The sequence below is a fragment of the Pongo abelii genome, chromosome 2, assembly GCF_028885655.2.
Source record: "Pongo abelii isolate AG06213 chromosome 2, NHGRI_mPonAbe1-v2.0_pri, whole genome shotgun sequence".
Lineage (NCBI taxonomy): Eukaryota > Metazoa > Chordata > Mammalia > Primates > Hominidae > Pongo > Pongo abelii.
The window spans coordinates 793,443-816,207 of NC_085928.1; the positions used below are offsets into that span (position 1 = coordinate 793,443).

Genomic DNA, 22,765 nt, shown 5'->3' on the forward strand with positions numbered 1-22,765 from the left:
TGTTTTCATTTGTTTTCTGCTTTAATTATCTAATATGACATGAACACCAGGTTAAAGTTCCTTGGATGCTTTTGAATAACATATATAAATATTTCAAGGAGTTTATTAGGTATAAAACCTTAAGTCATTAAAATGCTAAAACAATTATAATTACAATAACTGAACACTTAACGAAACACCTTATCTAACTGCAAAATTCTTTTTACTAAAAATGACAGATATTACTATGAGATCTAAACATTTCTTTTTACCATTTTTGTGAATGAATCTATTACTTGTTTATTTCTCAGACTGTAGATAATGGGATTTAGCAAAGGAATTACGATTGTATAAAATAGAGAGTCTATCATATCTTGGTCATCTGCTTGTGGAGATGCAGGGCGCACATACATGAAGAGAAGTGGGCCATAATATAAAGAAACAGATAAGAGATGGGCTCCACAGGTGGAAAAGGCTTTCCTTACACCTCTAACAGACTTCTTTTTTAGGACTGTGAAAAGAGCAAATGTGTAAGAATTAAGAACTGTCACAATGGTGAATACCTGAATTGAGCCAGACAAAATAAAAACCATTAGAAAATTAATAGAAGGGTCAGTACAGGAAATCACAAACAGTGGTATAATATCACAGTAAAAATGATGTATTATGTTGGAATTGCAGAAGGTTAATCTGAATATAAGGACTTCATGAATTAAGGCATGGAGGAAGCCACCTAAAAATGAGAAGGCTAACAGCCGTATGCATAGTGAATTGTTCATAATCACTGGATATAGTAAAGGTTTGCATATGGCTATATAGCGATCATATGCCATTGTTGCCAAGAGAAAACATTCTGTAGTTCCACCAAATGCAAAGGAAAAAAATTGAATCATGCATTCAGACAGATATCATCCTGTTTTTGGCCAAGAAATTAACCAACATTTTAGGAGTTACTGTGGAAGATATCCAAGCATCGACAAAGGCTAAACTCCCAAGAAATAAGTACATGGGGATGTGAAGTTGTGGGTCATTCCAGATAAGAGCAATCAGACTAAGGTTCCACACAATAGTGTTGAGATAGATCACCAAGAACACCAAGAAGAGGGGCATTTTCCACTCTGGCTGATATGTAAGTCCTGTGAGAACAAACTCTGTCAGCAATGTTGCATTATCCTGTTCCATGTCCTCGTTCGACATCCCTGAAATGAAATGCAGTAAATGTAAAAGAGCATTCACTAAGACTTATAAAGCAAATAGTGGGGGAGGGAAGTTGATAGAAAAACATACTCTTATTACAATACCCTTTTAATTTTCTTTCATATTCCTGTAATAGATGGAAACTGTTTTGGGAAATATAAGAAATCAAAATAAATGCAATCATTTTAATTCTAAAAATGTGATCAAATAATCTACTTTTAAAATGCAGATGACAGAAATGCATGTAATGTGTGTTAACTTAAGAAAATCACTATTTGTAAATTTAGAAAAGGACAGAAGACTTATTTCTTGTAAGGGGTTACAGCCTGCAACGTGGCCATCAAGTAGACTGGGAAGCATGCCTCTGGCCAAGACCAGAGACAGGCACATCAAAGGAGGAGGGCTTGAGGTAGGAGCTTTAGGCTAAATAAGTTGGCTAAATATACATATTCAACAGGTTACGGGAGGATCTATGAGTATTCATGAAGGTAGTCTTGGCACATGCATATTGAACAAACATGTATGTAACATACAACCCATGTTCACACTGGAGTGGAGATAACATTTAAATGTGTTACAGTTAGGCCCTATACATCAAAAAATCTTCTCAGGACATGAAGGCACATAAATGCACTGTCTCTGTAAACCAGCCAGAACCAGTCCATTGTCAGTTTTCTTCTTATCTGGAGAAAGTTACTGACATCAGTCTCTTGTCCAATAAAAGCTGTAGTTATGTCTCGTAGCAGGGGTTCAGTTACTGAGCATCTGGTGCAGCTGCAAATTGTTTTAATCTTGCTTGTCTTGAGGCCAGTGACTGTTCAGCTGCTAGAGAAAAAGGAAAACCTTGTGGCAGTTAGAACACAGTTTATTCTTTAAGTGTAGAGGTGCCTGACTTAAACCTTGCCTGGTGTGGCCTTAAGTTCTGTTTATAATTTGGAATCTTATTGTCACAAAGAATATGTTCTGTCAGTCTTATAATCTCTATCTTAACATTAATACTGGTCAGTTGTCATATCTAAACTGCAAAACAGAGGAAGCATAACAAGGCACATCTGACTTCCCACCCTGTCATGGCTGGGAACTAAGTTTTTACAGTTTTTCTGGAGACCTTTTGGCCAAGAGGGGGTTCGTTCTGTTGATGGGGGGCTTTGGATTTTAAGTTTGCAAGTGCCCAGTCCATGTGTATTATAATCTTGCAAATAATGAGGATGAAGAAATAGATTCTAAAGCATTCAGAAAGTAGTGTCACTAGGACTTAGTCACATATTTGATAGAAAAGTAGTATTCAGTGAAGGAAAAAGGAGTCAGTTTGTGAGTAGGTAGATTGTCATTCAAAATAGAGACTGAGAACTCATGGGCATTGACAAGTTGGCAGTGTGAGCATGCCTTGAACATGTAGGTGAGATGTTTAGTATTAGTAATACAATTCTATTAGAGTGATAGAAATAACTTGAGAGTCATTGGAGTAGTTGAAGTCATAGTAATGGATGTCTTACCTATTGGAGAGTACATTAAGAAAAGCAAAGCATAGCACCAAAAATACTTCATAGTATAATGACCTAATTTCCTTTGGGTATATACCCAGTAATGGGATTGTTGGGTCAAATGGTAGCTTTGTTTCAAGTTGTTGAGAAATCTCCAGGCTGCTTTGCACAGTGGCTGAACTAAAGTATTTCTACCAACAGTGTATAAGCATTTGCTTTTCTCCACAGCCTCATCAGCATGTTTTGTTTTTTAATAATAGCCATGATGACTGGTGTGAAATGGTTTCTCATTGTGATTTTGATTTGCATTCCTCTGATGATTAATGATGAGCATTTTTTTATATGTGTTGACTGCCTGTATGTCTTCTTTGGAGAAGGATCTGTTCATGTCCTTTGCTTATTTGTTAATAGGGTTACATTTTTTTGCTTGCTGATTTGTTTAAGTTCCTTATAGATTCTGGATATCAGATCTTTATTGGATGCATAGTTTGCAAATATTTTCTGTCATTCTGTAGGTTGTCTGTGTACTCTCTATTGATGATTTCTTTTGCTGTGCAGAAGTTCTTTAGTTTAATTAGGTCACACTTGTCAATTTTTGTTTTCATTGCAATTGCTTCTGAGGACTTAGCTGAAAATTCTTTGCTAAGGCTGATGTTGAGAAGAATACTTCCTAGATTTTCGTCTAGGATTTTTACATTTTGAGGTCTTACATTTAAATATTTAATCCATCTTGAATAAATTTTTGTATATGGTGAAAGGAAAGGATTCAGTTTCATTCTTCCACATATGGCTAGCCGCCATCCCAGCACCATTTACTGAATAGGGGATCCTTTCTCTATTGCTTGTTTTTTGTCAGCCTTGTTGAAGATAAGATTGTTCCAAGTGTGTGGCTTAATTTCTCAGTTTGCTACTCTGTTCCATTGGTCTATGTGTCTGTTTTTGTACCAATACCATGCTGTCTTGGTTGTTAAAGTCACATGCACTCCTATGTTCATTGCTACACTATTCACAATGGTAAACACATGGAATCAATCTAGGTGTCCAGCAGGGGTGGATTGGATTTTTAAAATGTGGTACATATACAAGATGGAATACTGCTCAGTCATAACAAAGAACGAAATCATGTACTTTGCAGCAGCATGGATGCAGCTGGAGGCCATAATCCAAAGCAAACCAACACAGGAGCAGAAAACCAAATGACACATGTTCTTATTTACAAGTGGGGCTAAACATTGAACACACATGGACATAAACATGAGAACAATAGACACTTTCGACTAGTACAAGGGAGAGGGAGGGGAGAATGGATGGAAAAACTATTGGGTACTCTGCTCACTAACTGCATGCAATATACCCATGTAACAAGCCTGCATATATTCTCTCTATATCTAAAATAAAAGTTGACATTTAAAAAAAAAAAAAAAGAAAAACAACTGGAGGAGTTATATTGAAAGGTAATATAGGGAATGGATGTCATTTATTGGATGGTCAACATCTGATACTTTTTTCTCTCCCACATGGATCTTAGTGGCAGACAAAGGATTTGACTTTGATATGTGTAATCCAACCCACTCAACCTTGATTTGGATATAGAGAAATGGAGACAAATGTACATGGTCAATTAAAAAAAAATTAGTACAAAGGCAGTTGAAGCAAAAATATCAAGATCTCAGAACATGCATCCTGCATTTAAAAAACAATGGTACAGATAATATAAGCTGTGTCATTGGCAGTTCAACAGCAGAAACAATCACACTCATGAAGCTGCTGTTGGAACAGAATTTTGGCTGTTGACCACTGCCTTGCTTCCTTCTGTTCCTGCCATTGTTTTCCAGTGAATTTCTCCAACTTTCCTAGCATTTATATGTTAAACTCAATATCTATTCAATAACTTATTTCCTGTTGCAGCCCCCCAAAACCTGGATGTTCAAAAGAGAGATGAGGGAGAGAACAGAAAAGGATATTGAACAGAAGGATCAAGGGAAGAAGCAGGAGGGAAACTAGAGAGTTGAGTGTTGGGGACATAAAGAGAGGAAAGATACAAAGAATGACAAAGTGAAGTACAGGGCCAAATGCCAAAATAAATGGTGTAGTAGGACAAGAAGTGAAGGAAAATCACTGTACTGAGAAAGTACATGATTTTTAGTGGCTTTAGAGAGAGCGGTTTCCCTTATGTAATAGAATAAAGTTCAGCAAATAAGACATGAATGGGAAACAAATGGCGAAACAGTGAGGTAATGAAATAAGAGTACTCTATGAAATGTGGCGAATGGTTAGCATTTGTCTGCTGCTCATAGACTAGTTTAATATTTTTTCTTCTGTAGAATATTTAAGAAAAGTTCTCAAAAGAAAATATAGACAAGACAGAGGACAGCAAGATATTTAGAGGAGAAAAAGTGGAAAGGGAGATTTGTGTGGGTGAAAATAAAATAAGAAGTAGGAAGAAAAATAGGGAGAGACTAGTCATGCCATAGATGGGTAAGTGCAAAAAAGACAAGCCAAAAAAGAGATAGGAAGTCTTGGAGATACATAGAGGCAAATAAAGGGAAAAGCTCAGAAGCTTGGGTTAAATGTGTGCATTAACTCTGATGTTCATGAATATGACAGAGCTCTGAGAGTATTTTCACTTTCTCTTTTAAAAAGATAGTTTGTTTTCCTATGGAATTTGTGTATGATAGAGACTTTTACTTGAAATTTTACCCATATATTTTCCACTGTTCATGACTATATTGGCACTGTCTGAAAGTTTATTCCATATTCAAATGTTGCTATATCTTATTATGGAGCTTAAAATGAAATTTCTCAAGAAATCTTGCTGATATTGAGAGCACTTTATTCTCCATCAGCATTTTGTTTGATTGCTTGTTTTTTAGCAGAATTAAATAAACCAAAGGAGGGATGCTGAGACAGACTATATAAAGAACAAAGGGCAATAATTCCGCTTGTTAAGTAAATTTTTATATAATTGGTTTATACCTTTCAAACCCAATTAACAATATAATCAAACATTCTCAAAGTCAATTTATGCAGGTACTTTTTAAAATTATAAATGTCAAAAAAGGTAGGGGAAGTATATTTGCTGCATATTTTCTGAGATATATATATGTGAATTAGTATTACTAGTATTATTTATAAATAAAATACTCAATAAAAATACATTTATTTCTATGTACTAATTTTATGTATTTATTTATATGCCTATATTTAATATGATCAATGAAATTATTGCCGTAGGTGGTGATGATATAGAGGAGTTAATATTTAATTAACAGATCTTAAAAGTTTTAATCAGAAATGTTGACTACACAGAATAAACTTTTATGTCAGAATCATCAGAAAGATTTCTTATATAACCATAGAAATGAATTAAAGCTTTAAACCCAGTTTTAAAGCATTTAATGTTCTAGTTATCCAGAATTTATCTTACATAGTCATTAGAGTTGGGTTTAAAAGATAATATATAAGGGTTCAAAATTTTATTTTATAGTTATTTTGCTTATCTAGATTTTAGATAAGATTTTAGACATAGATTTTAGTTATTTTGGTTATCTAGATAATAAAATAGGAAGATTATTCACTTCTTTTGTTCCATTTGCCCCTGGTAATTTTGGTATGCTGTAAACCAAATACAAAATTATTATAAATTAAATAACATTTTAGACTTTCATTAATAATAATATGAAAAAATAATTTCTCTCTTACCAATATTATAAGAAATTACAGAGATCCTTCAACAGTGTTAGGCTTTCTAAAGCATAGAAAAATGCATAATAGAACAGAAATGACAATAACACAGGTAGGAATTCTTTGCACACTGATTCATTATGGGGGCTTCATTTTCAATCTTAGGAAAATGTTGTTAACATAAATTTGCTTTCAATACAAGTGTTCACCAATTGTATCTCTTTATTTTTGCCAGGAGAGGATGGTGTGGAGAACTGAAATTCCCCTAAGAACACCCTAGGATTCCCTATAGGGTGAAGTGAAGATTTTCAACTGGGCATTGTGGATTTAGATGTGTATGAGAAATCCAGATTATCCTACAGGGTATTACAAAGCTCAGAATGGTAAACTTTAAGTCACTGTAGCTAGTTCTGATTTTTACAATTGAAATTACACTTGATGCCACTATTTTCCACAAGCGATGCTTCTGACATTTTATGCAAACCTTAGTTTATATATAAAATTGGATGCTCTGAACGCTTTGATTAGCATGGTCTTACCCGAGCTAGTTAAAACATGATTTTAATAAGGCCAAAGATCAAGATTTGCTTCAGAAGCCAACACCAAGTGAAGTTGTCCTCCTCATGCGAACAACAGCTTAAATTCCAGATATAACACCTTAGCTTCCAGATAAGCTGGTATCTGATGAGAAATTTTACTAGACAAAGCAATCTTGCAATTTATCACCACCCAGTTCATGCTGTAGGTATGTTTTATAATAAAAATGTTATCATAGGAGCAATTGGGGAGGTTAGGAACCTTGCAGCCTCTGGCTGCAAGACTCCTGTGCCATAATTTCTAACTTTATGGTGGTTAGGTCCACGACTATGCTAAATGTCATGCCCAGGGTTAGGTTCCAGCCCATGCTGAGGTCCGAGGGGTGTGGGTGGGTGGCAGATAGCTGAAAGACACTCGGCGGGGTGGTGTAGGTGGGTGAAATGTAGTTTTATTCAGCAGCTCTCTGATCAGCAGCTGTCTTACACTGTCTGTCTTTACGTCAACTGTCTGCTCTGGCTCTGCAGCTCCTACCGCCCCTGTGCCTGCAGCTGCACTCCCTGGCCTCTCTCTTTATGGGGAGAGCAGCTTAACTCTTTCACTCTGGGCACAAGCTGGTTCCTAGCTCCCTCTTGCCAAACTTCAAGGCAACTGGCTCTCCCTTACAGGGGTCAGTAGTGTTACTCTCTCTCCAGGTGCATGCAAGCTGAGTCCGTGCAGTGTCAGCAGGGCAGTTATACCCCAAACAATAGTGGCTCCAAGCCAAGTATGAGCTTATACAAACAGGTTATATAACAAGTGGAGTTATATGCCTGTGCTCCAAACTCATGCAGGCCTAGATGTCTGCCTTGGCCTAATTCCCTGTACCTTACGTTGGCTAATTGGTTAGTTTTACAAAGGTGGTTTGGTTCCCAAGGAAGGAGGGGGTTTTTGTGATGGGCATTTATCATCTTTGTTGAAACTATAAACTAGTTCAACTTAAACTAAATTGATCCCAAAGTTAGTTCAGCCTACATGCAGGAATGAAGAAGGGTAGCTTGAAGGTTAGATGCAGTGTCTCATTTTCTTATGTCAGATTCACTGTCATAATTTTCCTATGTGAGATTTTTCTCATTGTCATCATTTTTGCAAAGATAGTTTCATCTATATTGCAGGGGATTATCCCTTACCTCATAACCCTGAATCTACTAAACATTTGCTCAGTTATGTTTTTCACTCCTAATAATAAGAAGAAACTAGACAAATGCCTTATAAAGTCAGTTTCTCCGATTAACCAGGCCTGCCTGCCCTTTTTTTTTTTTTTTGAGACAGAGTCTCACTCTCTTACCCAGGCTGGAGTCCAGTGGTGCAGTCTCGGCTCACTGCAACCTCCACCTCCTGGATTCAAGCAATTCTCCTGCTTCAGCTTCCTGAGTAGCTGGGATTACAGGCATGTGTCACCACACTTGGCTAATTTTTTTGTATTTTTAGTAGAGGCAGAGTTTCTTCATGTTGGCCAGGCCAGTCTTGAACTCCTGACCTCAGGTGATCTGCTCGCCTTGGCCTCCCAAAGTGCTGGGATTACAGTTGTGAGCCACTGTGCCCATCCTAGGCCTGCCTTCTTTAACTACTTTTACAGGTTGGTCAAAATCTGGCTCAAAGCAATGGTGAAAAATGTCCTTGTGATGCAGGATTGTTTTCTCTGTCACTTCACCAGCCAGAGACCTCTGCAGCCAGTGACACCCATGCCTGGGCCTTGCTTGGGTCCTGGGCTTGCTGCAGGAGACACCCCACCCACTCAGCCTGGTGGGCTGTGCTTGCCTTGCCCTCCTGCCTGGATCCTACACTCGCCACAGAATCCGTGCTTAGCCTGCAGCTGGGCCAGGTGTGCTGTGACCTGTGTCCACCTTAGGAGCCAGCATCTGGACAAGGGGAATGTGATGGCACCTGAACAGAGATTCCCTGAAGCCCCAGAGTGAGTGTTACAGCATGCTAATAACTCTTTTTGTCCTGCCGTCCACAGCCCAAAAAATGGGGCATGTTAACAGCTCTGTCAGTTTCATTGCCCTGCTATGGCCTGCAGCCCTGGGGCTGGGTCTGGCCCTGCCTCTACTTCCCATTGCAAGGGGCAGCCACTGAGTGCTGGCAGGAGCAGAGGACTATAGTCTTACAGGCTTTTTCATACCTGCATTGAGCAAGTCCCTAGTTCTTGTCTCATATCCAAGAAGAATGAGGTTATGCTGACAGCCGATGGGTGCACCAGGTGAAGAGTTTTATTGAGTGACAAACAGCTCTTAGTGGAGAGGTGGACCTGAGTTGGGCACCCCCTTACCTGAAGTCAGATGGTCTCTCTTCTCTCACCCATAGGTGGGTAGTCCCTAAGTGTAGCTGAGTCCAGTTATTTTATGGGCTCAGAATGGGGGAGTGCATGCTGATAGGTTTGTGAGTATGCAAAAAAGGCTAAAGTCACCACCCAAAGGTGGGCATGACAGTGTAAAAAACCAATTAGGGAAGGGTAGTTATTTGTAAAATAGGTGAAGGGTGAGGATCAATCCCAGGAAAGTGCACCAAATGGGAAGAGAGGTTCTCAATCTAGTCCATGGATTTATCTGAGACTTGTAGCTTGGATTTCAGGCTTTAATCCGTCTTTGGTCTGAAGGTGGGGTTTCATCAGGGACCTTCCCCTGTCTGCCTATGAATTTGTCTGCCTCCTGCTGCTATCACCTGTTCCAAACAAAAGCCCCAGAAATTTTCTGTGAAATTTTGAATTCTTCTTGGATCACATGATCTGGGACTCCCTGATCTTCACCAATTTATTCAAATGATACTGGAAGCTGGTGAAGCTGGTAGCAGAAGCAAAATGTGTGGTACCTAAGATACATAGCAAAGATTTAACCCTCAGTCTTCCAGAGAAAGACAAAAAGTGCTGGGAAAATAACAAATAGCCTCTTAGAATCCACCCTCAAATTGTTTCATCGACAACTCACTGGTCTGTCATGCAATCTTGTAAAGAAACAAGGATGAACTAGTCTTTGACTCTAAGGAAAGATTAGAAATACTATTTGTAAAACATTCTGGTCAATCCATGTTGAGTGCAGGCACAGAAAATACTAGTCCTATTTATTAACAGGATCCACGCTGAATTCATTGATCTAATTACTAAACAAAGGATTGGGAAGCTAACGATCTGGCCAAATTAATACCCGAAATATTTTGCCTCTCTGGCATAAGGACTATTTCAAGCTGGTTATTTTAAGATAGTATTAGAAGAGAAATTTAAAGGAATTTCCATTTTTAGGATATCTTCCTTTCTGGTCCAGAAAGAGATGGAGAACTAAATCACTAAATAATGGAGAAAGAATTGATTCAATCTACACCACAAATCTGACCTTTTTAAGGTGTTTATCTTGGTTATTTTGTCTTAACTCGGTTTTTGCCAACACATTTTTAATTTTTTTGTTTTCACAGACGACTGTACTTAAGCCTGAATTCTAAGCATTGTGCCTTTGTTATATAAATCTCCTAGCCTGTCTGTGCTAGGGCATGAGGGTAGACAGGTTAAAAATCTATATGCAAATTTCAAGAAGATGACACGTTTGAAAAAAAAAAGAGGTATTTGTAAGTTGGGCAAGAGAAAAATAGTAAAAATATTTTCCACAAGTATTAGTAAAAAGCTTTAGTCAACTGGGCAAGACATCTTAACTTGTTCCAACCACCAGAAACACAGTTCAAGTCTAGGTATTCTTCTATAAACTAGTGAGTTCAGCATTATTATACGTGACACATGGCTACAGTTTTAGGATAAACACTATAAGATTCGCTTCTTTCTGTAATTTATGTATGTCTATGTATGTTTTTATGCATGACACTTTTCTAACTCTAGATGATATTGCCAAAATTAAATTGTATTTGAACTCTATTTAACTAGCTTGTAGAATAATATATACTTATATAAACTAAGAATTCCTTAAACTCTTAGAACAACAAAAACTAACCAAAATATTTTTCAAGTTCACATGGTCTAGGATAATCTCTGGTAAATAAAAGCTATTTTAAATTTGCTGGTTTAATTAAAATAGACATCTCTAGAGTTTTTAGCATTAAATATAATACAAGAACACAACTTCCATTCAACATGGGTTTACTAGTCAAATAAGTTTAGGTTATCTTTATCTGATGTTTAGCCTAACACAAAATATGAAAATTCATGTTTACTTCATATAAATCAAGCACATCAGTAAAACAAAAAACTCATGTACTTGACTTTTAGGTTTTTGCTTTCATGATTGACATGCATGTGCTGTAAATATAATTAACAAAAAATAATGTGAGATGTTGGCTAGCTATGTCTACTGTCTCATGGAATTTTCATGACTAATGCACACATAATTGTTAGGAACAAGTGAATCAGGACTAGCAAGTGGAGCAAGATGGCACAATAAAAGGCTCCACTGACCATCCCCTCACAAGGACCTCAATTTAACAACTGTCTACACAAGAAAAGCACCTTTATAAGAACCAAAAATCAGGTGAGCACCACAGTACCTGGTTTTAACCTTGTATCACTGAAAAAGTCAATAAAGAAGTTAAAAAAAAAAGTTTTGAATCTCCAAAATTACCCCTCCCCAACCCATCAGCACTGTCAGCCTGATGCAGAAAGTGTTTCTGTGTGCTTGGGGAGGGAGAGCACAGCAATTTTTGAACTCAGTGCTGTCCTATTAGAGCTGAAAACTGAACCAAACTTAGCAGATGCCTCCTTATAGAGAAAACATTTAAACCAGCCCTAGCCAGAGGGAAATTGCTGATCCCAGAGGTTAGAATTTGAGTGCCTGCAATCCTAACCACCACAAGCGAAAGTGCTCTGGGGCACTAAATAAATTTGACAGGAATTCTAGGCCACAAGCACTGAAGATCCTAGGCAAGTCCTAGTGCTGGCTGGATCCAGAGTCAGTGGACTGGGGAGACATATCACCTACTGAGACATCGGCCACAGTGGGCAAAGGGTAAGGCAGTGTCAGCCTTGCCCCTACACTAACCCCAGGCTGCACAGCTTGTGCATCCAAAAGGGATTCTTTCCTTTCACTTAAGAAGAAGACAGGTAAAAGTGAGGACGACTGTGTCATGCATCCTGGATACTAGCTCAGCCACAGAAAGATAGGGCACCAGTAAGAGTTACTGGGCCCCCTTTCCAGGTCCTAGCTCCCAGATGAAATTTCTAGACACACCCTTGGCCAGAAGAGAATCCACTGCCCTGAAAGGAGGAACCCAGTCCTGACAAGACTCCATCACCTGCTAACAGAAGAGCCTTTGGGCTGTAAATAACCAGCAGCCTCAGTACTATACTGAGGGCCTTGGGAGAGACTCTGAGACTTCTGGCTTCAGGTGAGACTCAGCACATTCCAAGCTGTGGTGGTTATGGGATGAGACTCCCTCTGCTTGAGAAAAGCATAGGAAAAAGTAAAGGGGATTTGGTTTGTACCTTAGGCACTGGTTCAGCCATGGGGGTTGAGCACCCCAAGTGGGTTATTGGGGTTCCTGATTCCAGGACTTGGCTCCTGGACAGGATTTCTGAATAAGACCTGGCCTGAAGAGGGACTCACTGCCCTGGTAAATCTTAGGGCAGGCAGCACTCACCACAGCTGACTATTTATTTATTTATTTATTTATTTCAAAACAGAGTTTCACTCTTTTTGCCCAGACTGGAGTGCAGTGGCACGATCTCAGCTCGCTGCAACCTCTGCCTCCTGGGTTCAAGTGATTCTCCTGCCTCAGCCTCCTGAGTAGCTGGGATTACAGGCACCTGCCACCACACCTAGCTAGTTTCTGTATTTTTAGTAGAGACAGGGTTTCACCATGTTGGTCAGGCTGGTCTCCAACTCTTGACTTTAGGCCGTGGTCCACGCCTGTAATCCCAGCACTTTGGGAGGCCGAGGTGGGTGGATTGCCTAAACACACAGCTGACTTAAAAGCCCTTAGGCCTTAAGGGAATATTGGCAGTAATCTGGTAGTACTGCCCATGAGCCTGTAGTTGTGGTCATGGGGTGAGGTGGTTATGCCTTTGGAAAGGGGAGAGAAAAGAGGGAAGGACTGTGTCTTGTGGTTTAAATACCAGCTCAGTCACATACAATAGAACACCAGGTAGACTTCTAAGATTTTTGCCTCTAGTACCTGGCTCCTGGATGGCAACTGTGGACCCTCCCAGGACCTGGGGGAACTGGCAACCCTGAAGGGAAGGACACAAGCCTAAGTGGATTTGCCATCTGCTGATTGAAGAGCCCCAGGAGCTTGAGGGAACATAGGTGGTAGCAAAGGAGTAATTAAAGAAGGCCTTGGGCAAGACCTGGTACTGTGCTGGCTTCAAGTCTCACATAGTGCAGTCCTAAAAGTGGTGGCCACAGGAGTGCTTGGGTCACTCCATCCCCAACTCCAAATGTCTCAGAATAGAGATAGAGAGAGATCTTTTGTTTGGGAGAAAGTAAGGGAAGAGAACAAGAGTTTCTGCCTGGTAATCCAGTAAATTATGCCAAATCTTGTTCAAGACCCTCTAGGTGGTACCTTTACAAGACCACAAGAACCACAGTGTTACTGGGCTTCAGGTGCCCCATAAAACTGATATAGCTTAGATCACAACACTCAAATCTTTTCAAACATCTAGAAAGCCTCCCCAAGAAGAATGGGTACAAAGAAGCCCAGACAATGAAGATAACAATAAATACCTAACTCTTCAATGCCCAGAGACGAAAGAATATCTACTAGCATGAACACTAATAAGGAAAACATGACCTCACCGAATGATCCAAATAAGGCACCAGGGAACCAATCCTGCAGAAATAGAGATATGGAAGCTCTCAGACAGAGAATTGAAAATAACTGTGTTGAGGAAACTCAAAGAAACTCAAAATAACACAAAGAAGGAATTCAGAATGATATCAGTGAAATTTAACAAAGAGATTGAATGAAATAAAAATAATCAGACAAAAAATTTGGAGCTGGAAAATGCAACTGGCATACTGAAGAATGCATTAGAGCCCTTTAATAGCAAAATGGATCGAGCAGAAAAAAGAATTGAAAACAGGCTATTTGAAAATACATTCGGGGGTCAGACTTGATGGCTCATGCTTGTCATCCCGGCAGTTTGGAAGGCCGAGGTGGGTGGATCGCTTGTGGTCAGGAGTTCAAGACCAGTCTGGCCAACATGGTGAAATGCTGTCTCCACTAAAAATACAAAACTAGCCAAGTGTGGTGGAGCATGCCTGTGATCCCAGATACTCAGGAGGGCAAGGCAGGAGAATCACTTGAACCTGGAGGGTGGTGGCTGCAGTGAGCTGAGATCATGCCACTGCACTCCAGCCTGGGCAACAGAGCAAGACTCCATCTCAAAAAGAAAAAAAAATACACAGTCAGAGGAGACAAAAGAAAAAAACAATGAAACACACTGACAGGATCTAGAAAACATCCTCAGAAGGGCAAATCTGTTATTGGCCTAAAAGAGGAGGTAGAGAAAGAGATAGCACTAGGAAGTTTACTCAGAGAGATAATAATAGAGAACTTCCCAAACCTGGAGAAAGATATCAATATTCAAGTATAAGAAGGTTATAGAACAACAAGCAGATTTAACCCAAAGATGACTGCTTCAAGGCATTTAATACTCACTCAAAAATCAAGAATAAAGAAAGGATCCTAAAAGCAGCAAGAGAAAAGAAACAAATAACATACAATGGAGCTCCAATACATCTGGCAGCAAACTTTTCAGTGCAAATCTTACAAACAGGAGAGAGTGGTATGACACATTGAAAGTACTGAAGGAAAAATAACTTTTGCTCTAGAATAGTTTATCTGATGAAAATATCCTTCAAGAGTGAAGGAGAAATAAAGACTTTCCCAGACAAACAAAATATTTCATCAATACCGGGCCCATCCTACAAGAAATGCTAGAGAGAGTACTTCAATCAGAAAAAAAAGAACATTAATGAGCAATAAATAATCACCTGAAGGTACAAAACTTACTGGTAATAGTAAGTACACAGAAAAACACAGAATAGGATAACACTGTAATTATGGCATTTAAACAATTCTAATCCTAAACAGAAAGACTTAACAATGAAACAATCAAAAATAATAACTACATCAACTTTTCAAGACATAGTACAATAAGATATAAACAGAAACAAAATTTTAAAAGGCAGAGAGATGAAGTTAAGGCAGAGTTCTTACTAGCTTTCTTCTTGTTTGTTTGCTTATATGAAGTATTATGCTGTTATCAGCTTAATGTAATGGGTTATAAGCTAGTAGTTGCAAGACATGTTAACCTCAAACCAAAAACATACAATGGATACACCAAAAATAAGAGGCAAGTGTATAAATCATATCACCAGAGCAAATCACCTACACTAAAGGAAGACAAGAAGGAAGAGAAGACAACAAAACAACCAAAAAACAAATAAGATGGCTGAAGTAGGTCCTTACTTATCAATAATGACATTGAATGTAAATTAACTAAACTCTCCAATCAAGAGACATGAAGTGGCTGAATGGATAAAGAAACAAGACCCGTTGATCTGTTGCCTACAAAACACACATCTTACCTATAAAGACACACATAGACTAAAAACAAATAGACAAACAAAGATACTTCATCCCTCCATAAAAAAACAAAAAAAAGAGCAGGAGTATCTATACTTATATTGGACAAAATAGATTTTAAGACAACACTATACGAAGCGATGAAGAGGGTTATTATATAGTGATAAAAGGGTCAATTCATCAAGAAGATATAACAATTTTAAATATATATGCACCCAACAGAGGAGACCCACATATACAAAGCAAAAAATATTAAAGAAAGAGCTAGGCCCCAATACAATAATAGCTGGGGATTATGATACCCCATTTTCAGCACTATTTTCCAGACAGAACATCATCAAAGAAACATTGAAGTTAATCTGCACTATAGACCAAATGAATCTAATAGATATTTACAGAACATTTCACCTAACAGCTGCAGAATATACATTCTTTCCTCACCACATACATTATTGACAAGAATAGACCATATGTTAGGTTACAAAACATGTTTTAAAATATTCAAAACATTGAAATAATATCAAGTATCTATTCTGAACACTATGGAGTAAAACTAGAACTTAAACATCAGGAGGAATTCTGGAAACTATACAATCACATGGAAAAGAAACAATATGCTCCTGAGTGACCAGTGAGTCAATGCAGAAATTAAAAAGGAAATCACAAAATTTCTTGAAACAAATGATAGTGGAAACACAACATACCAAAACCTGTCTGAAATACCAAATGCAGTACTAAGAAGGAAGGTTATCGCTATGATTGCCTACATCAAATGAGAGGAAAAACTTCAAATAAACAATTTAATGATGCATCTTAAAGAACTGGAAAAGCAAGAGCAAACTAACCCAAAATTAATAGAAGAAAAGAAATGATAAAGATTAGAGCAGAAATAAATGAAATTGAAGTGCAAAAAATACAAAAGACTAATGAAACAAAAAGTTGGTTTTTTAAAAAACTTAAACAAAATTTACAAATCTTTAGCCAAACTAAGGAAAAAAGAGAGAGGATTCAAATAAATAAAGTCAGAAATGAAAAAGGAGACATTGCAACTGATATTGCAGAATTTCAAGGGATTATTAGTGCCTACTATGAGCAACTATATATATACACCAATAAATTAGAAAACCTGGAAGAAATGAACAAATTCCTAGACACATACAACTTACCAAAATTGAACCAGGAAGAAATTCAAAATCTGAACAGACCTATAACAAGTAACAATATTGAAGCCATAATACAAAGTCTTCGAGTAAAGAAAAGCCTGAGACCTGATGGCTTCACTGCCAAATTCTACCAAACATTTAAAGAGAACTAATACTAATCCTACTCAAACTATTTCAAAAAATAAAGGAGGAAGGAATACTTCCAAACTCATTTGACAAGGCCAGTATTACCTTCATACCAAAACCAGATATCAAAAAAAAAATTAACAGGAGAATATCTCTGATGACTATTGATACAAACATTCTCAACAAAATACAAGCAAACCAAATTGAAAAATATGTGACAAAGATCATTCATCATGACCAAGTGGGATTTATCCCAGGGATGCAAAGGTGGTTCAACATACACAAATCAATCAATGTGATACATCATATCAACAGAATGAGGACAAAAACAATATGATTATTTCAATTGATGCTGAAAAAATATTTAATAAAGTAAAATATCCCTTTATGATAAAAACCTCATGCAAGTGGGTATAGAAGGAACATACCTCAATATAGTGAAAACCATATACAACAGACCCACAGCTAGTGTCATACTGAATGGGGAATAATTAAAAGGCTTTTCTCTCAGATCTTGAAAATGACAAGGATGCCCGCTTTTGCCACTGTTATGTAATAGTACTGGAAGTCCTAGCTAGAGCAGATGAGAGAAAGAAAGGGTCTCCAAATTGAAAAGGAAGAAATCAAATTATCCTTGTTTTCAGTTGATATGATCTTCTATTCAAAAAACCTGAATACTCCCCTTAAAAAACCATAAGAACTGATAAAAATATTCAGTAGATTTTCAGGATACAAAATCCTAGAAAATAAAGTTACTGAGGATTGAGAATTCTAGTTAATGTATGGTAATTAAAACTGCTAAAGAACATGAGAAACAACCCTGTATGCAAAGTAAGCAAGTAAAGTAAGAAATGTTTTTTATAAGAAAAGCCACCAGGTATGAGGATATGTGTTGTTTTTTTTTTAAGTGGAGTAATATTGTCTAGTTTGGATGATAGCTAAAAGTTGTTTCAGAATAGATGATGAAAGACAAAAACCAAATGAATGCAGAAAGTTGGAAGTGAAAGAGAATCTTTTGCAGTTAAGTTGCCAGAATTCAAGTTATTATGTGTTTTTAAAATGAATCTTAATATTAAAACTAAACTAATCAAAAATATAATTTCATCTTTTCAATTAAAATCACGAAGTTTTAACAACGTGTTGGTCTGCTCTTACTAGACACTGGTTAAGTTTTCTCTTGGCCCTTTAAGTACTTGGCCTGTGAAACAAAAAGATTTTATGTTTTATCAAGACGATGTTCTGTGATCCATATTATCTTTAGCTGGTATTTGATTACTTAAGAAAACTGAGTTTTCTCAATATTAAAAGAGCTAACTTTTTTGTTTTTTTCACAATAACATAAGTTTTTCTATTTGCCTTTGAAATCTTTGTCATTTTGGTATTCTTTCAATTTGTGACTATATTTAACCAATTATTTAAGTCATTTGATATTTTTAACAAACTTCCCCAAATAAAATTCTAAATTGAGTTCTTTTTTACCTCAATTGACTTTGGGATTTCCCAGATGAGCCCCTAGAATAGCTAAAGATAATTTGTTTTATCTTTTTTAAAGAGAGAGATGTTAAGCTAATAAGGCTTATTTGATATGTGAAATTGAATGAGATGTATTGTCCAATAAAAGCAATGTTTACATTATTTGTTGCAATGTTTACATTCTTAGAAATATATGTGATTAATATACATACTCTAGAATTTTATTATTTTTCTAGAACTCTGATGTTCTAAAATATTGTGATCAGTTATAATTCTAATTATTGTCTCATTATGTTGTATGGAACACAATGACAAAATTTTATGTAAATTGCATTGTAATAAACTCTTAACAAACTCTTAACAAATCTGTAACCCTGGCCATTTAAACATTTTTTGTAATTCACTGAGAGTTTATTGTTTTCCACTGATGCTGTCATAAAAGTTTTTGGAAGCAGCTGTGATATAAAATCTCAACATATACGTGGAAAGGGTTCTGACAAGTAGAGATTTCTGATAACTATAAAATCACAATATTGAACAAGATTTAAATCACCTTTATTAGTAATTTGTTCAAGTATATCCTTTATAAATAGAATGAACATATTTACATTTTTTTCTCCTTAGCCGATCTATCCTGAAATCAGAAACTATCACTAAATATTCTTATTTTCATGGCAATGTAGGTATTTGGAAAAGTTTATTAAGAGTCTGCTCTCCTTATGACACAACACATTGGAAAACATTGGTTATGTTTCCAGAACTTTGATTGGAATGTCATATTTGAGAATAAGAATAGAATTAGAAATGACTGGACAGTTTTATAGAACTAGGAATTAACTTCATGGAGCAAATTAAGACCTGCCTTTGTCCATTTAGAGTTCCTATGAAGAAATACTTGAGGCTGGGTAATCTACATAGAAGAGAGAATTATTTGGCTCACAATTCTGCAGGCTGTACAAGAAGCATAGTGCCAACATCAGCTACTGATAGGGGTTTCAGCCTGCTTCAGTCATAGCAGCAGGTTAGTGGAGCTGTCATGTGCAGTGATCACATGGTGAGAGAGGAAGCAAGAGAGAAGTGGGGAGAAGCCAGGCTCTTTTTAAAAACCAGCCAATCAAGGAAACAAAGAATGTGAGAATTCATCCATTACCATGAGAACGGCATCACCATTCACTAGGAATTCCCTCCCTTGACCCACATACCTCCATTGTGTTTCACCTCCAACATTTGTTTCAGACTTCAACATGAGATTTGGATGGGCCCATCAAATCAAACTATAGAAAGTTTCTCAAGAAAAACTGGCCTGATATCTGCTCACAGCTTTCCAGCCTTACTGGCTGAGAGGAAGGTCACTTTCTAGAAGGCCCAGGGAATTGAAAAGCCTTTTTAGGACCTCTTTTGAGTACAGATGAATTTACCTAAATTTATGAATATTGCAGGTTAAGACAAATGGTATGTTCTTAGCATGACATCATAGCCTGGAGAGTTAGCCTGGAGAGGCTATGATGTCTAATTAAAGATTAAAGTCTAATATGAGATTATTTATTAAAGGTCCTAACATGGCCAAATTAAAAAGAGATGGTCAGTCACTATTTTTACTGCACTTATACTCAAGTCCTTATTAGATGACCTAGACTATTTTAGCATTTAATGTATTTATAAAGCCACACTGAATAACATACAACTTTGTAAAATATTTTTATTTGCTTTCTGCTAATATTATTCAATTATGATAAGAACATGATTAAAATTTCTTAAATGCTATTGAATAACATTAGGAATATATTTATTAGTTTAATAGGTACTAAAACCTTAGGTCATTAAAGTGCTAGGACTTTGCATCATCTTTGAATGCTGGCAAGACATAGACACCTCTATCTTGCACAATCTTGGGACAATTTTAGTAAATAGAGAAGAGAGATTGTATGAGATCTAAACATTTCTTTTGAACATTTTTGTGAATGCATCTATTACTTGCTTGTTTCTCAGGCTGTAGATCATGGGATTTAATAAAGGAACTATGACAGTGTAAAATAGAGACTCCATCATATCTTGGTCATCAGCTTGTGGGGATACAGAGCCCAGATATTTGAAGGCAAGGGGGCCATAGTATAAAGATACAGATAAGAGATGAGCTCCACAGGTGGAGACAGCTTTTTGTATCCCTTTGATAGACTTCTTTTTTAAGATTGTAAAGAGGATAAGTGTATAAGATATGAGAATAGTTCCAATGGTAAAAACTTGAACAGAACCTGCAAAAATAAAAACCATTAGAAAGTTAATAGAGGAATCAGTACAGGAAATCTTTAGTAATGGGATAATGTCACAGTAAAAGTGTTGTATTGTGTTGGAATTACAGAAGGTTAATCTGAATAAAAAAGCTTCATGGATTAAAGCATGAAGGAGGCCACCTACAAATGACAAGACTAATAGCTGAATGCATAGTTCATTGGTCATAATGGCTGGATAAAGTAAAGGTCTGCATATGGCTACAGAGCGATCATACGCCATTGTTGCCAAGAGAAAACGTTCTGTGGTTACAGTGGTTACAAAGGAAAACAACTGTATCTTGCATTCAGAGAGAGATAGCATCTTACTCTTAGCTAAGAAGGTCGTCAGCATCTTTGGGGTCACTGTGGATGATATCCAAGCATCCACAAAAGCTAAATTCCCGAGGAGTAAGTACATTGAGATATGAAGGTGAGGGTCTTTCCAGATGACAGCAATCAGACCAAGATTCCCCATGATGGTGATGAGATATATTACCAAGAATGCCAGGAACAGGGGTATTTTCCACTGCGGTTGATATAAAAATCCTGTGAGAACAAACTCTGTCAGAAATGTTGCATTTTCCTCTTCCATGTCCTCACAGCATGTCCTCTAAAATAAAATGCAACAAATGAAAGGGAACATTTGCAATGACATTATGAGTTGAAATTGGGGAAGAGGTGTTGAAGTAAACCCTAAATTGATCAGAACCCTCTCCAATTTTTTGATCAGTCTTATAGCTGATGAATCTCTATTTGTTGCAATAAAGAAATGAAAAAATGATATATTTTGGTTTGAAACTGTGCAGTAATTAGCAGATTTAGGTAAAACGAGAGGCATTCTCTCTATGCACTACATTTATATGGACACTATTGAGTGCAGTAGAAAAATTGTGTGACTGGCATATGATACAATGCCAACAGGAAAGATTTTTGAAGGGTCTGAATTAAAAATAAATAAAATAAATGCCATGTGAAGAATCTTAACCTTTATTCTTCATACAATAAGCATATGCCAAAAATTTTAAGATGGGAAATTACATCCTAATTTTTTTTTACTTTAGTTTTTGATAGTGTAGAAAATACGCTGCAAGAAGAGGAAACTGTACTCAGGGATATTAATTGGAAACTTGTTAGTAAGGCCCAGGCAATCCCAAATCACATTACACATAAAAATTATCTGAGTGAGTTTTTATGAAAAATGTTATGAGGTTTTAATGTAGAAGTTATTTAAGGAATTAGGACTAGGGATCTGCATTTTGAAAACACCCTCCGGGGGATTCAAATGCGTGTTAAATGTATAGTCTTTGTGAGATATGACATTGAAAGAGACATTAAGACAAAGAAATAGATTCTAAAGAATTCAGAATGTAGAGTCTGTAGTATTCTGTGACATATTTTGTAGGAAGTAAGTGGTCAGTGAAGGAGAGAGGAGTCCCCCTTGGTGACTGGGAAAATGGACATCAAACATTGAGAACTCAGGTGTGCTGACAAGTTTTTGGAGTGAGCATCATCTGGACAACTAGATATGTTCCAATCAGTAATATGAGCCTATTAGAGCTCAATAGAAATGATTACTTGGATTCATTGTGGTAGTCAAAGGCAGTCAAAGGCATAGTTAAAAATGATGCATCCTTGGAGAGTAAAAAAGAACCAAAAAGAATGGCAAGAAAATCAACTTGAGCAAGTTATATTAAGGAGGTAACAAAGTGGACATATGTCCTGTAAATGGTCAAGGTGTGATCTCCTTTTTTGCCATCGAAGTCATAGTGGCTGTCAGAGGTAACCTAATGGCAAAAGAACTAGAAACTCATTTTCCATTTTTCTTACATCTAAAGTGAAGGGACATGATCTAGGATGGCCAGTTAAATACACTGATCCTACATTTGGAATATGGAGAGAGGGACAAAAGATATTGGTTTCAAGGCAGCCAAAGCCAAAATACCAGGACTCTACTTAATGCAACCTTTATTCACATCAATAAAATTTACAGTGTGAGCTCTCAAGTTATTGTCAAACATGAGTGTAGGGATACAGGAGTTAATATGTAAGTGACTCACCTTAAAAGTTTTAATTGGAGAATGTGGTTAATTCAAAGGAATGGGTATTTATATGAGAATAATTCCAAGAAATAATTCTAAGAATCATTATGATCTGAATCTTTAAACCAAGTTTTAGTTGTTTAATGCCCTAATTTATATAAACAAGATTAACAAAATAGTAAAATATTAAAGGAACAATTCACTCTTATAACTCTTTATCCATGTTACAGTCATAAAACTGAAATATAAAAATG

At 36.9% G+C, this 22,765-nt stretch overlaps 2 protein-coding genes across 2 annotated transcripts; both read right to left on the minus strand.

Moving 5' to 3' along the window:
* Window positions 1–233: 233 nt before the first annotated feature.
* Window positions 234–1,176, minus strand: LOC129058411 (olfactory receptor 5H2-like). Its single transcript, XM_054551201.2, is given in 2 exon segments — window positions 234–885; window positions 887–1,176. Coding segments are annotated over 2 exon segments (942 nt in total).
* An 18,864-nt stretch (window positions 1,177–20,040) lies between these two features.
* Window positions 20,041–21,156, minus strand: LOC129058412 (olfactory receptor 5H14). The gene has a single exon (XM_054551202.2). The coding sequence runs from the start codon at window positions 21,062–21,064 to the stop codon at window positions 20,135–20,137; it is 930 nt and encodes a 309-aa protein (XP_054407177.2). The 5' UTR covers window positions 21,065–21,156; the 3' UTR covers window positions 20,041–20,134.
* Window positions 21,157–22,765: the final 1,609 nt, after the last annotated feature.